The sequence below is a fragment of the Vicugna pacos genome, chromosome 22 (assembly GCF_048564905.1).
Source record: "Vicugna pacos chromosome 22, VicPac4, whole genome shotgun sequence".
Classification (NCBI taxonomy): domain Eukaryota; kingdom Metazoa; phylum Chordata; class Mammalia; order Artiodactyla; family Camelidae; genus Vicugna; species Vicugna pacos.
The window spans coordinates 8,615,146-8,630,941 of NC_133008.1; the positions used below are offsets into that span (position 1 = coordinate 8,615,146).

A 15,796-nucleotide genomic window follows, 5' to 3' on the forward strand; every position below is an offset into this window, starting at 1 on the left:
TCCACCCGACTAGCCGCTGCCACCTCAACTGGACGGGTGAAATCTGAGGCCCCAAATGCAGGCTCGCAGAGCTGGAAGGGAGGAGAGGAGAGGAAAGCATACAGCCTGGGCACCGTGCTGGGGGTGGGGCATGGGGTGGGGAGAACGCAGCCTCAGCGGGGGTGCCCAGGGTGGTGGGGTGCACACCTGCCAAGGTGGCAGTCAAGTCTCAGCCCCTGCCTGGCCAGGAAAATGGGCTCTCAGTGCCCAGATCTAATTTTTCTAGAGAAACCTGAAATCTGGACTTTCATGTGAACTCTCTATTTTCTAGAATGTTCTATCTGCCTCTTGGGGATTGCATGCCCTGCACACTGCCACCTCTGGGTAGGTGCTTTGCCCACATGGTCATATCTTCCTCCTGAGATTCTGTGCCAGGCCCCCTTCAGGTGTAGGGCACCAAAAGCCAATGAAACTGGAATAAACCTAAAGAGGGAAGTTCTTGGCTCAACAGTGGGGAAGGCTGGGGGGCAGCTCACAGGATTGAGAGAAAAGCTGCAGGAACCTTTGTCTCTGGGGCCTCGGGGCCACCAACTGTCTCTCTCTTCTGCTTGTCTCTGCACGTTGGCCTCATTAGCCAGGCTCTATCTATAGAAGGGGAAATGGCTGCCACTGGCCCAACATCTCTGACTGCATCTTCATAGCCGCCAACCTCAGAGGCAGATCCCCCTCCTCCAGGTGAGAAAAGCCATGAGAAGGATCCTGATTGGCTCATCCCAGGTCACATGGCCACCCTGGACCAATCACTGTGCCTAGGATCTCTGCCAGCTTGGTCAGGAGCTTTCTGTGGGGAAGATGGGGCCCCATGATTGACAGTCCCATCAGGAACACATTGTACTGGGAGAAGGTCATCTCAGGAAGAGTGCTGTGCCATTGAGAACGTGTGTTGAGTAGTCAAAACAACGAGCACAAATTCCCATGAGACGGGCTCATCCCTCCTGAAAGGCCAGTTCCTAACAGGTAAGAAACTTCTCAAGGCCAAGGCCAAGGCCAACCAGCACGGGTGGGGCTGGGAGTGGAGCCCAAGTCAGGGCTAAAGCCCCACCCGTTCCCCGTTACCATGGAGCGTCACCAAGGCCACCTGCCACCTGTCCATGGTCTCCCTGACAGGTCCGGACAGGGTCTGGTTCAACAGCCCTGCCGACAGGGAGCTCCCCGCCTGCCAGGGCCACTGGTGTCACTACTTGTCAGGAAGATCTTTCTCAGCCTCCGAGTCTCTTGCCTGCTGGTCCTGACCCTGCCCTCTAAGGCTACATGGAACAAAGCAACTCCACTTTTCCCACCTGCATTCAGGGCCTTGAATTATGTAGGACAGCCCCATTGTCACTGTGACATTTTGAGGACTTCTCTCCTAGGACATGATTTTAAGTCTCTCCCTTGGTTACATTGCATCTGCCAGTCCTGAGCACCCTGTTAACCCTCCCTTTGCTCCTCTGGGCCAGAGCCAGTTTCTGTTGCTTGTGGTCAAAGTGCCTGACTGACGTCCACGCCCGCGGTAGGGCCTGATGGGGCAGAGCTCCCTGGGTGGAGTGCATGGCATCACAGAACCCTCTTGCTTTCTCAGCTTCTCTCTCATCGAGGCTCCCTGTCCATTTTCTGTTTCTGACATCACTTCCCCAGGCTTGAAAGCTCTGAATCATGTTTGCCTCTTTCCCATCCCGCGCCCCCAACGTGCAACATCCAGAGGCTCCTCCCTCCAAATGTCTCTCACATCCATCTCTCTTACTTCACCCCCGCTGCCTGCTCCCTGGGAGGGCAGGCCTCGTCATTTCTTGCCTGGATGACCGCTGCAGCCTCCTGGCTGGTCTCCTTGCCTCCAGCCTCTCCCTGCTCTCATCCATCCTCCATGCGCTGCCAGATTAATCTTCCTTAAACACCGCTCACTGCCTGTCACTCTCCAGCACAATGATGTAGCCAACCCTGTCGCTCACTGGTCCCCCACAGGCACTGTCTGCTTCAGCCGGGCTGCGCCTCTTGGCTCCCCTGTACACACGCTGTCACCAGGGAATGCCTGTTCTCTATTCTCCCTCTGTTCACTGTCTGGCCCAATGCCACCCCATGCCAAGGTCCCAGCTGAGTACCTCTCCTCCTCTGGCCTTGGGACACCCACAGGTTGGGAGCAGAGGAGAGTGGGGGTGGCCAGGGACCAACCCTGAAGCCATAGCCCAGTTTGCAGATCAGCAGAGGGGTTGTCCTTGCCTGGCCTGTCTGGAATTTTGAATGTTGCTGTGGCCCCTGCCACCTCTCTGTCCATGGGAACCTACCCCAGCTTCCAGGCTGTCAGGAGTCACCCCTGGTCAAGTCTTTTGGGTGGGTCATCCCTCACTACGTCAGCCTTCCTTCTCAAGCCCTCTTATGAATGCTCGTCACCCCAGAATGAGCACCTTCCCAAGTTTCTAGACCCTCAGGGTTCTGCCCTGATGCTCTCTGCCAATGCTGTCAACCAAGGACCCGCCTCCCCCTGCCCCTTCAGGAGGTGTCACGGAGGGAGGCCAAGAGTGAGCATCCCCACTGCTGTCCACAGAGTGTCCCCAAATAGCTCAAACTGATGAAGTGTTTGCCCTGGGCCTGGCACAGGGCAAGTGTTCTGCACAGAATAACTCATTTAATCCTCATAACCCTACAAGATAGGAGCCTTTCATTATTCAGATTTTCTGGATGAGGAAACTGAGGCACAGAGAGCTGAAATCACCTGTCTAAGGACATCCAGTTTAGGATTCCAACCCACACTATCAGCTCCAGAGCCCGACTCTTAGCCACAACCCTCTAGTGCCTGACTCCCCACCCCTTGGCCCACCAAAGAGCTGGGGAGGTCACTGAGTCCGAAAGGGCGAGGTCTAAGGAGCCCCTGTCACTCCCTTCCTGTGACCACTTCTTCAGAGGGCTGGGGTGGGACCAGGGAACAGTGATGTGCTCAAGTTAGCTCATCCTGTCTTAGGACAGCCTGTTGTTAAAATTTCTGGAATTTTGCAAGCTGGTCAACATCACATTGGTAGCTTGAAATAGGCCACCGTGGGAGTATTTACACCATGGAAATTGGCAAATCTATCCCCCAGCTCTCCCAGAGAGCCAACTGTTAAACATTTACCAGCACATCACTGCTGGGGAAGGAATGCTGACCACCCTCAGAAGGGCGTCCTGGCCTATGTGGGGCCAGGCTTCAGGCATCTCACACCAAAGACAAGTTTCCCCCACAGTGGACCCCATTCTTAAAAGAATAGGATCTTGAGAGGATCAGGTGGGTCTCAAAGATGGACCTCTGGCTGTGTGATCCCAAAAGATCTGGAAGAAGACGGACTCTCAAAAAGTGTCAGGGCAGCCGCAAGACATCTAGGTAGGCTCAGATTCTGACCAGACATGCCCAATATGGAAAGATGGCCCCAAACCAAGGACAAAGCCACCAATGAGAGGCGTGGACTGGAGAAACAAGCAGGGAAGGTGAAGTTCAGGTCCAGCTGAGGCTTGTGGGAAATGCCAAAGTAAGACAGAGCAGAAGGGGCTTGGAGGAAGAGGACCAAGAAAGGGTGGGCCTTCTGACCGGTTGAGGGGGATGCTGCAAAGCAGGCCTCCACCTCCTACCATTCTGCACATGACACCAAAGTAAAGAGACAGGACCGATGCTAGTAAGAAAGCACTGAAGGCCAAAAGGTGATATGAAGGCAGGCTGAGTGGTTGTCGGGAATCAATTCAGGTCTTTTGGTCCTGATAGATCACACCCCAGGCCCTGGCCTGAGAACCTGCTAAACTCCTCTGCTGACCTCTGAGAGAGTGCGAGTGGGAGAGCTCATGAGGCAGGAGATGCGTGAGCTGTGGCCTAGTTTTCAAAAAAGGAAGAAAGTTGGATTTGGTGAATGCACGGTTAGGTTATTTGAGTGCAAGCAACAGAAATCGATTCTCATAAATTTAAGCGAAAAGGGGGAAATACTGGCAAGAAACTGGGTTGTTGAGAGAAGGGAAAAGAGGCTAAAAAGCAGGCTCTGAAGCAGGAAAGAAACCAGGATGGGGAAATCACTCACCTGTCTCGTTTGGGCTCTGCTGCCGAGATGAAGGGGCCTGACAAACGCCAACTAAGGCTGTACCGGGGGGGAGGTCAGGGGGTCCTGGTGGGACTGGGAATGGAAGCTGGACAGATACAAAGCCCAACAAACGTCCACGGGAATAGCCACAGCCTGGTACCCCCCATGCAAACTCCAGGCGTGATTCTGTTAGCACCTCTTGGTCAGCTACAGGTGACCGAGGGAAGCAGGGACACTAAGAGACCCATCAGGACCCCCAAGGAGCCATCACACCAGATCAGCTTCCCTTATCATAGGGTTACCGTTCTCACAGGTCCGGGCTGGACTGGAAACTGTGTGTCTGGATTTCAGCCAGGCACCTGATAAAATATCTCAAGATCCACAAATGGAGATGTATGAACTAGGTGACAGAACATTTAAGGGCATGCAAAACCTTCTGAATGGCCAACATTGTTTTCTAACACAGCCAATTAAATAGCTAATGTTGATCCAGACTTGGTTCTTTACCTTTGAGCCCCAGGCTGTGTCCTTGGTGCTATTCAGCATTTTGATTAAATACTTTGGTAAAACCGACTGATGACACACTGGTTAAATCTGAGGACCATGTGCGCAACCCTTCTCGGTGGACAAGAAGCTGCGAGTGGTGGCAAACAGCCTGGATCAGGACAGTGACACGGGTGGCTCAGGTTCAAGCTAACCTGCATAGCCATAAGCCCTGGCTCTGGGGACTGGCTCACTCCACCAGCACTTGAGTTGGGCCAATGAGGAAAGGTCAGGATGTCTGCATGTTGGCTGCAGGAAGAGATGCTCTCTCTTGCCCTGTAGCCTGGGCCTGCAAGGATATAGCCCTGGTAACTCCCGGCAGCTACCTTGGGACTGTGAAGCGAAGGGTTGTTGAAGAGTGGCACCCCACCCCTCCCCCCGACCAGGGCAGAGTTCAGGGATGAGTCCTGGTCACACTGTTATCCCTGGATCCAACCATGTCTGAAGCCAGAGCTACCCCTGGCCTTTCAGTAATGTGCCAATACTTTTTTTTTTTCCTTAACCCAGTTTGTGTTGGGTTTTCCAAAATCTGCAATAGACACAGTATCCTATGCTAGTCCATGCCAGGGCATTGTGTCACAGTGGGATGCGCTCCTAGGACTGACATCCAGGGGCAGGTAATAAAGATGCTGGGGACACAGAAGGGGGCTTGGAACCATGGGGAACAGCTGGGAGGACAGGAGGTGCCTGGCCTGGGAAAGGGCAGATGGAGCCCTGTCTTAGGGCCAGAAGGAGAAGCCAGGAACCATCCAGGGGAGCTTACCGGGAAGGATTCCACCTCACTATAAGACAGTTGCTTTAATTACAGCCCCAGCCACCTGAAAATGTGTGGCCGTGGACAAGTTGGAAAGCTAACCCCTAGGGGTTTTTTATGATCAAAGTCCTGTGGCCTGGACAATCCAATCCAGGTTTAGAAAGTGCCTGCACCCCGGTGGGGTGTGGCGTCCGGAGGCAGGATGTAGGGGGGAAACGGGCTCTGGGAGGTAAGTGGATTAGCCCAAGATCCCAGTGGAGCAAGGTGGTCCCCAGTCGTCTTTCAAGTCCATGGGACACCAGAAAAGGCTCTGACAGTAAATGGACACGTGGGACAGGGTTCTGGTCCCCGCTGATGTGAGTGGAGGGCGGTGAGGCTGAGCAGTAACACTTCTCTGAGCCTCAGCGTCCTCATCTAATAAATGGGACTAACCTCACCCACCTCCTGGGCTGTCCTGAGGTTCTGATCAGTTGACACAGGTAGAGCCCAGCCCCGGCCACAGTTCCCATTATCATCAAGTTAATTAGGAATAAAAGATACGATAGTTTACAGCTACCGAAGCCTCCTCCTCTTCCCGCCCCAGGCCTCAATCCTAGCAGAAGGAGAATGAGTCTGGATGTCAAAGACTTGGGTTGGAACCCCAGGCCTGCCTAACCCATTCGGCACTCCCGAAGTGGGCCCTCCCTCATCTGTAAAATGGGACGGACCACAGCGGTGCATTTGAAGTCGCTGGCCTACAGGAGGTGCTCAGGCTATCTCCTTTCCGCTGCGAGGCCAGCCCGGGAGCCCTGGAAGCACGGAACGCAGCGGACCGCCAGAGGGGCCCACCGCTCCGCCTCGTCTCCGGGCCCCGAGGGAGGCGGCGCGGGCTGGGGCCGCGGTCCGGCGGGCGCGGGAAGCCAGGAGCGGCGGCCGCCGCGGAGCCGCCGTGCCCGGAGGCTGGATGCCCGCTCCCCGGGCGGCAACCGAGCGCTCAGCCAGGAACTTGTTAACAGGCCCCGAACAAAGAGCCGCTAATCCGGCGGGCGGCCGCGGGCGGGCTGGCGGGCGGAGGGATCCCGCCCCTTCCCCGCGCGGCTGCCGAGTTTACCGCTCACTCATTACCCGGCGCGGGGCGGGGGCGGGGGGCCACAGGGCTGGACGCTCAGCGCCTCCTCCTCCGGGACGCCCCCGGGGGCGCGCCCCTCCCCAGGGCCCCGGCGGGCGGGCGCGGAGGCTAATTGCTAATCCCCTGGGCTCGGGCTCCCATTGGCTCGGGCACCTGCCGCCCCACAGCGGCTCACGTGCCCCGCGGCTCGCCTGGCCTGGGGCCTGCTTCCAGCCCGGGACCCCCGCCCGCCAAGCTACCTGGACAGCGGGGTGGGGGTTGTTTTGGGGAGAGGGGGAGGCTCCGGTCGCGCCGGGAAGATCAAGAATCACTTCTACCTGCCAGTGCCTGGTACCCCTTTTCCTTTGGGGGTGGGGTTAGGAGAAGGGCTAGGAAGATGCAGATATGGAAAAACCCAGCAGCACCTCAAGTCCACATAGTACTCTCTAGTCTCTCTTCCAGTAAGGAGGGAATAGGGTCTAATTTGGGGTATACCCCCGCAGGCTCTGGGCTGGACATGCTGCGGGCGAGGGCGGGGGGGACAGGGAGCCCCAGCTGCCACCCTGGCTGGGGAGGTATAGGGCAGAGGTGGGATACAGGGCCCCTAGCTCCTTCTCCAAGGATCCATCTAGATAGACTGACTCGCCCTCCACAAACCACAGCCGCATATTTGCCTGGAGCTCAAGGTGACCCTGAGCCTTCCAGAGGGACACAGCTCTGACATCCAGGCGTGGGGAGAGGCCTGAGTCTGGGGGACTCACCCATCAGGGCACTGGCCTTTGGTGCTCTCACCATGGCGCACTCATAGGCAGGAAGTTCAGGGTCCCCTCCCCCATCTAGTGGGACCTAAAACCTGCCCTTTGGGGCCTGCTCTGGGGAGTAGCTGCCACTCAGGCCTCTCCTGATGGCTATGAGCCTCCCTGTCTCCTCCATCCCAAACAGGGCTGAGATGGCCCAGCCAACATCACACCCGAAGAGTGGGATGGGCAGGGGACATCTATATGCCTTGTCCCTGGCTGTCAAAGGGGGCAGAGGAAAGACGCCAGGCCTGTCCCCTATCCCCCAGTGGAGGCCTCCCCTCGGGCCTCTTCTCTCTTACCTGGATCCCACAAAGAGGACACCAAGGACTCCCGCACTCCCCATTGGAGAGAGTGGAACAGTGCCCTCTGCTTTATCCATCTCTATCAATTGTTAACATTTATTAAGCGCCTATTGTGTGCGGACTGGCATGCATCAGTTTGCCTAATCCACACAACAACCCTGTTAAGTCCTTTTGTGACTATTTTAGAGACAAGGAAACTACACAGAGGAGCTGGATCCACAGCCAGGACTAGGGGGAGGTATTGGGGTGCCAAGGGCACAAAATGTAAGGAGGCCTTCATTCTCAGGGGCTGACCCTGTACTTTCATGATTTAAATTTTGCACCCTAGGCACCTCCCTTGCCTCATGCTTCGTCCCAGCCCTGGTCCAAACCCAGAGCCCAGAGCCTGCCACCTCAACCATCCCACCACCTCCTCCATGTGCCTGGGGTTCTGGCTCCCACGGGGCCAAAGGCTGCCTGCGGCATCTGACATCAGTGCCTGGGGAGAGGGTGGCACTCTGACCTTCGGGGGGCCCTGAGAAGGCCTGTTTTTGCCATTGAGGGTGTTCACCAGCTAAAGCAGGGCCCTGCTTCCTTGCTTGGGTGCTAAGACTCTACAATTCCCACCTCTGCCACACAGTCACCTTTGGCTCTGCTGCAGCACCCACCTGGCTCCAAGGCAACGCAGGCAGCTGCTGCCAGGGTGGTTGGTGGCTTTGGCAGGTGCTGGGCAGGTGTGAGTGGTTCCTGGGGGAGCCTGGTGCTGAGTGCACAGTCCACCCCAGACTCACAAGGCAGCCTCCTTGGGCATCAGCCTGTGCCCCTAATAGTCATCAAGTCCAATCCTTTGGTATACAAAGAGGATAACAGCCCAGAGAGGTTAAGTGATTTGTCCAATATCATACAGTAATCAAACGGCAGAGCCGGGACTATAATTGAGGTCCATCCAGGGCCCCTACTCCCACATTGCTGCCATGTTATGTGTGTCAGAGTGGATCATCAGCACACAGTTCCAGGCCAGGCTGAGCCCAATCATCATCTTCCTAGAACCCCCAAACAAAGCTCTGCACATCAGAGGAGCTGGTATCTGAATCAGGCCCAAGTCCCTGCAGGGGGTGGTGTGTGTACAGATTGGGGGTTGGGTTGTGGGGGTGCTTCTTCCAACTAGAAGCAATGACTTCTCCCAGGGGCTCCTGCCTGGGGCTGGAGCAGCAAGAGGTGAAGCAGCTTATACGGAGACAATCTTCTTTCCTACGTGTGGGCTTGGGTCCCGATGCAGCTTAAGACCACCCCTCTGTCCACCCTGGGTGCTCTGTGTTGCCCATCAAGTCGTTACTGTATCCCCAGGAAGCAGACGTGACCTCATTCTACAAAGGTGGAAACAGGCTGGGAGAGTAAAAGTTATTCACTCAAGGTCAGGTGGCTTTGACTGAAACCGTCCTGTCTGCCTCCAAAGCACACTCCTTTGTAGTCCACCTGACAGGAAGAGGGGGGCAAGGCTCCCCAGAAGGCAGGGGGACCCTTCGATGCCACTTCCATGGGGGAGACAAGAGGAAGGAAGGGGTGGGCCAGCAGAATTGACTGCAGGAAGCTGGGTGCCCAACTGGGTGGCGGGGATGGTTGGGGCACAGGGGCTGGGCTCTGCTGGGGCTCAACTTCAGGAACCAGGAGCCCTGTGGAGGTGCTGCACAGAGCACCCCATCTTGGTGTCAACTCCAGCCCTGCAGGTGCGGGTGGGGCTCGAGGAAGCTGCCACCCACACAGATTGTTGGGGTCAGGATGGACAACCTCTCGGTATCCCTCAGCCTCACCTTCCAGGGGCTTGATTCTGCAGGTCTGGGGGCCACAATGACATTATTCACACAAGAAGACACTCCTCTGGGAACATCTTTGCCTGGGAGGGGTGGGGGTGGGCAGGGAGTTTCCAACTCCACATACGTGGGCATACGTCCCCCGCCCCGGCCCTGGACAGCAGCCATCTCCAGCCTCCCTGGAGCAGGGCGGTCTGTGTTCAGGCACAAGGATGAGGAGGGCTGCCCGGGAGGACAGAGCGAACTTCTTTCCCCCTCCGCAGACGCAGCAGCCCTCCCTGCCTAGCCAGAGAACCCAAACTCCAGCAGAGGAAATAAAGAAAAAAAAAATAAGCACTTGACTGTTGGGGGCTGAGAACAGGGTCACAGGGTCACAGCGCCACAGCGCCATAGACAAAGGCAATACTTGTGGGAAGCACTGGCCTGAATGAGGAGGTGGCTTGGGCCAGATGCTTCTGGCAAGATGCCCCAGGCCCCACGTGCCTCTCCAGGGCTGAAGAATCAGTACCTCTGTCCTGGAGCCCACTCAAAGCTCCTCCGTGTGCTGTGCTGTGGCCCCTGCATGGGCCCTGGGGGGAGTGAGGGAGGCCCCTGGAGGGGGGGCTGTGTTGATGCTGGGGGCTGAGATGAGAAGAGTGGGGATTGGCAGAGCAGGGGAGCTTGGCCTAGATCTGGACAGAGCTGAGGATGTTGGGGTGTAGGATGGGGAGCGTGGCTGGCAGGGCCAGGGATACCCAGTTCTGCAAGGCAAGGGAGGTACAGTGTGTGGAAGCCAGAGCTCGTCTGGGGGTTTGATGCCCAGCCCAGCAGTAGTCAGAGCCAGGGAGGAGCACCCCACCTGCCAACTGATCCACCCAGCGATGTGTGGAGATGCAGGTGTTTCCTAAGGGCCCCTGGGCTCGGGGTTCAGACTTTACCTGCTGGCACAGGGGAGCTGCAGAAGGCTTTTGAGTGGGTTCCATCCTGGGCACCAGGGGCATTAGTGTAAGTGAAGGAGGCATAGGAGGGGGCTGAGTAGGGGTGAGTCCTGCACTGGTCCAGGTGAAAAGGTGAGAGAGAAAGGGCTGGTGGTGGGAGGGGACAAAGGAGGAGAGGGACACGAGCAAAGTCACAAGTAGGGCTGAGCTGGAGGACTCGGTGACAGATTAGACATGAAGCGTGAAGGAGAAGGTTAGAGCCGAGGGAGGCTCTAAGGTTTCCAGCTCCGGGCTGAGGAATAGTGGGAGGGGGAATGACAGGGCCCCTGGGAGGAGGGGGCTACAGGAGAGGGGTGGCCTGGGAGGAGCAGGCCCGGCATGCGTGGCTGTGGATACCTGCTTCTGTAGCCAAGCCCAGCTTTGGGGCCTTCACCTGGAGAGGTCCCCCCTCCCCCCACCCCAGCTGAGGGCAGTTCCTGTCTTGAGACTGCATGGCTTGGGTTGGCAGATCTGGGGCCCAGAGCAGCACTAGGCAGGAGGGAGGGATGTGACACAGTGGGGTCCTGGCCCCTGGCTTAGGCCACAGCTGGCTGCTCCTATGAACCAGGCCAGTGCCTCTTGGCTGGGAGTTTGGTCCCTGGATCAGTGCCAATCCCCAGGCTCCTAAGGGCCTCCCAACACAGGCATGTCAGCCAGAGGACCAGCCCTCTCCTGGGAGTGCTTCGGGGGGCCCCAAAGCCCAGACCCCCATCCCAAGGCAGGATGAGTGACAGCAGGATATCTCAGCCTAGAAGAGTTGACATCCTCCTTGGAACCAACTGCTCCAGCCTGGGGGCGAGGGATGGAAAGAGGGGCCCAGGACCAGCCCTGAGGATGGGAGGAGGGGCCTGAGGCAGCAGCCACCGAGTCAGGATGGGCAAAGCCACGGCTTAGTGCCCCTCAGCCCCACCTTGCAGGAGCTCCAGCTCCCCGTGGGCCCCTCCCCCTCAGGAGTGCAGAGATCTGAGACCAGGAGGCCGACAGGTGTGTGTGGCCCACGGGGCAGGGGGGCAGGGGGGCAGGGGGGCAGGTGCCAGCTGGGTAACTAGGTATGAATGAGAAAACCTGGATGTGCGGGCACTGAGAGGGCCCACCCCGGTGAGTGTGCCTGAGGGACAGGCTTTTGTGTGATATCAAAAGACAGAGGGTGGGCACTTGGCCTGGGGAGCGGGAGGCTTCGGTTGTGCTGGCCCCCGGCGCCCCCTGCCGCCTGGCTGGCCGTCCCTCCTTCAGCCACTCACAGACACATTTTTCACTGGCTGCTGTTGCCAAGGAGCTGAATGGGCGGTGCGGGAGGAGCTGGGGTCAGCGCCGGGCCAGCCTGCTGGGTACATGTACCCAGAGCCTGTGGGGAACGGCAGTAAGGGACCCTAGATGAAAAGAAGGGCCTCCTGCCCTTCAGCAGCCCCTCACATAGACCTGAGACTGAATGCCCAGAGGCAGGTTCTGCTCCAAGGCAGCCCTGTGGCACTGGTGCCCACCCGCCAGCTCCCTGGGAAACGTTATAGGAGGCCCCAACAGGTGCCCCACGACTCAGGGATGCGGTCCCCTGACTCTATGGCCTCCTGAGGAGTCCAGGCAGCACCCCCTGGGCTGCGGCACCCTGAATCCCCATCACAGGGCACCGTCTTATCAACACGAGCTCACCTGTGCAACTGCTCACAACCGGCACACACGTGCAGCAGGCCAGCCGTCACACACACTCATCTGGCCACACGCATACCCAGGCTGCACAGACCGCCAGCCTCCCTCCCCTCAGCATCGCCAGGGCACACATGCCCACCCACAGCCCTCACACGTGCTCACGTGGGCAACGTGCAGATATGACCACACAGCCCTCTGGCACACATCCGACTCAGTAAACATCTCCTGGGCACCTTCTGGGTATCTAGCGACACCTCTCCTGGGTGAGGAGCATGAACACCCCCAGCTCACCATGGTCAGTGGTGCAACCCGCACCCCCTGAGTGATGCACACACACACTCCTAGCTCGCACGTGTGTGCAAGATGGACACATACCCAGTGGCAGTGCAGCCTCCCAGCTCAGTCAAGATGAGGAGGGGAGGTCATGGGGCAGAAAGGTTTGCTAAAGTGAGGACTTGTGGGGGTGGGGCGGTGATGGGATGATGGAGAAGGGAGAGAGACTGGATGGGATGGGGTGGAGGGAGGACTGAGGTGGGTAGGATGGGAACGGCGGCCAGGCAGTGGTGGGTGCAGGATGTGCTACGCAGAGACCCTTGAAGGAAACAGCCATCAGCCTCAATCGTCGGGTTGGTTTCTGAGCTTTCATTCATTCATCTCCAGTCTGTCTGGCTTTGCATCTCAGGAACCCCAGCGTTCCCTTCTGATACCTCTGGAATTAACAATGGCCTGGCCAGGCTCACCCTCCAGGGTCTCAGGGCAGCAAGAATCAAGATTACTAGGCCAAGCTCCATGCCCCGCTTCACCACACAAATAACCCCCTCCCATGCACACAGAAGCTCAGCTCTGCTAAGTGCATGGAGGGCGGTCAGAGATCAGGGAGGCCCAGCGTCTCAGTCAGCCTAGGTGGAAGCTCAGGGAGAACAGACAAAGGATGCACAGGGGAACTACCCCCCACCCCCAACCCAGGAGATGGGCTGAGGGCTGAGTAATGGGGCAGGTGAGGGTGGCCAAAGGGACACGAAGGGAGGGAGAAGGGCTGTGTAGCGAGAAAGAAGGGGGGAAGCGGTAATGTATCTACCGAGCACAACTCTGGCCCCCCAAGCACCAGGGAATCCGGGAGCCCCAGCTAGGGCCAGGGGCCGCGGAGCTGACTGTACGGGCTGCAAGGGCTGGGGGCTGGTGTAAGCGCCTCCACGCCTGAGTGTGTGCGTGTGCGAGCCTGTGTGGTGGGGACAGAGGAGGACACTGTGTTCCCGACGTGGGCAGAGGCCAGGTGCCAAGCTGGGAATTGTGAGTAGCTGTTTGGGGCAGATGCTGCTGGGAAGAGGTATCTTAAACCCCCTCCTCAATTTCCTAAGCACTGGGATGTGGTCCAAATCCACTGTTCTGCCAACCGTCCAAGTCAGACTCCCTGGGGCTTTGATCTAAACCCCACGACCCTGCTCTGGGGCAGGGCAACCAGCGAACTTCCCCCACCTGGAGACGTGGGGCGTCTACACTCGCCAGCCCCACGCGCTGACAGCTGCTCCTGGACTTGGCAGAACCCAGGCTTCCGGGGAAGTGCGCGGGGAAGCTGCGCAGCAGCGAGAGGCGGCCCCCGCGTCCCGCCTCGCAAAGTTTGGCCTCCGGGGGCTCCCAGCCGGGTCAGGCAGCGTGGGTCAGGGACCCCCAGAGCAGAGAGCGTTCGTGCCCACGGTCACCCTCAAGCCTCCCCAAAGCGCGCGCGTGACTCACCCGAGCTGTGGAGCCAGGCGGCAAGGACTATACCCAGGAGCGCTGGCCACAGGCCGGGCCGGACGGCCATGGCCGCGGGCTGGCGGGCGGGCCGGGCGCGGGGCCCCGCGGACCACAGGGCGGCTTTCAGCTCCTCAGCCCAGAGCCCCAGCCCCGGGGGCCCCCGGGGCCCATGCCAGCGGACTGCGCTGCCTCCGGGCGGCCGGCTGCGGGGCGCACGCGGCGCGTGGCTCCCCTGGGCACCGGGAGCGCAGCAATGCAGCCGGGGCGGAGCGCAGCGCCAGCCGCGCCGCGCACCAAGCCAGCCGCCGCGCGGAGCCCGCAGCCGGGGAGCGGGCCGGCGGGCGCCGCAAAACCCGGACTGGAGCAGCGGAGCGGGACGGCGGCAGGGCGGGGCGGGGGAAGGAAGGAGGGGCCCGGCCGCTCCACGCGGCGCGCTCGGGCCACCCCCAGCTCCGGGGATCCCTCCTGGCGATGCCCGAGGCTCCCCCAGGGAGGGGCTGGGGTGGTAGGCGGGGAGGCCTCCCACCGCCCCGCGCGATCTCCAGGGACTGGGCCAGGAATCTGAAACCCGGAGTGGATCGGTTCTGCGGATCCGGGCTCTCCTGGGCCCTCCAGCTTGCGCACAGGTGGCCCGGGAGGGGCCCAGGGCTGCGGCGACCCCGGCGCGGCGCCAGGCTGCAGAGAGCCGCCCGGGACAGGGGTGCCCGGGGCAGGTTCTGCTGCAGTCCTCTACCCACACCCCACCCCACTCCCCGCCTCCCGGCAGCGCTCGGAAGCTGTCAGCGTGCCGCGGTATGCCACCCTGCTCGTGGCTTGGATAGGGGACTGCAGGAGAGTGCCCGGGCCATGGCTTGTGCGCAGAGGTACCCGGGTAGACCAGATTAAAGGCCACCCGCAATCCCAGGCACGTAGCCTGACGGCCCTCTCAGTGACCCAAGGTTTCTTTAACCTCGCGGCCCTGCTCGCCTTGGGAAAACAACCCTAGGACGCAGCGCAACCCACAGGGCGCGCGGTATTTGCGCCCCGAGCGCGCACCGCGCCTGAGACGTGGGCGTGAAGGAACAAGCCGGGATTTTGGAGCTAGAGAGATCTGGGGTAGGGTCTAGACGCCTCTGCCTTCTAGCTCTTTGACCTTGGGCAAGTCACTTCGTCTCCCGGAGCCGCTAGCAACGACTGCTTCTGGAGTCTTCTGTTCCCCACCCCCATTCCCTAATCGGGTTAAAATAAACAGAGGGTTGCCTTGAAGGAGAAAGGAAATGACAAACGTGCACCATGTGCACGGGAGAGTGGTTAGAAAAAGAGAGGGTCCTACTCTGGGTCGGGAGGAGGGTGAGAAGGGTGAAGGTAGGGTGGCAACCTAAAACGCCTACAGGGGCCAGTCGATAATATAAATTGATGCTGCGCACTGCACGCTGGGCGGGCGATACAAGAATGGTCTTCGCTTCCACAAAGAGATATGAGCTCTCCTATGTTTCTTGAAACACGAGGCCCTCTCTCGGTCTGTCTTTTGTTTCCCACTTTTGATAGAGAAGGGTTGTGAGAAATGTTTTGCTTTCCTCTTAACTCTGCTGTGAAAAACATCAGCCAATGTCCAAATACCTATCTACAGAAGCTGGGCTTCAGCGCCAAAGAGACAATGGCAGCTCTGGGGACTGGGCACAGGGTTCCATCCACAGGGACAGCTGGTTCTTCTCTTTCAGGTACCAGTTTGGGAGGGTGGGTATTTTTTGGGGGGAGGCGATTAGGTTTATTTTTATTTATTTGTTTAACGGTACAGGGTATGAACCCAGGACCTCGTGCATGCTAAGCACACACTCTACCACTGAGCTATCCTCTCCCCACTCCAAATTTTCAATAGAAGCCACTGTATGTGAAAATTTCTGATGTAAAATTTTTACCTAAAAAAAAAAATTTTTTTTAACTTCATGTGAGCCCAGATGAAAATGTCCACAAATATCCACTAGCTCTGAGAATCGCTTGTGTGTACTTTGTGCTTTGGGCGTTTGGGTGTGTACACTGTATTAGAGGGCCCTGATCTACCCAACTGGAGTGTGTGTGTGTGTGTGTGTGTGTGTGTGTGTGTGTGTTGAGGGGGAGCAGTGTGTGCCTAGGCAGCTTCCTCTGACTCTCT

General features: G+C 58.6%; 1 protein-coding gene across 1 annotated transcript in view; it reads right to left on the reverse strand.

The window, feature by feature from the left end:
• The window catches only part of UNC5A (unc-5 netrin receptor A), a 59,450-nt gene extending 45,528 nt beyond the window's left edge, over positions 1-13,922 (reverse strand). The window contains exon 1 of the mRNA XM_031689342.2: positions 13,663-13,922. Within this exon, the coding sequence (XP_031545202.2) occupies positions 13,663-13,732 (70 nt within the window). The 5' untranslated portion in view covers positions 13,733-13,922. The remainder of the gene's footprint in view (positions 1-13,662) is intronic.
• Positions 13,923-15,796: the final 1,874 nt, after the last annotated feature.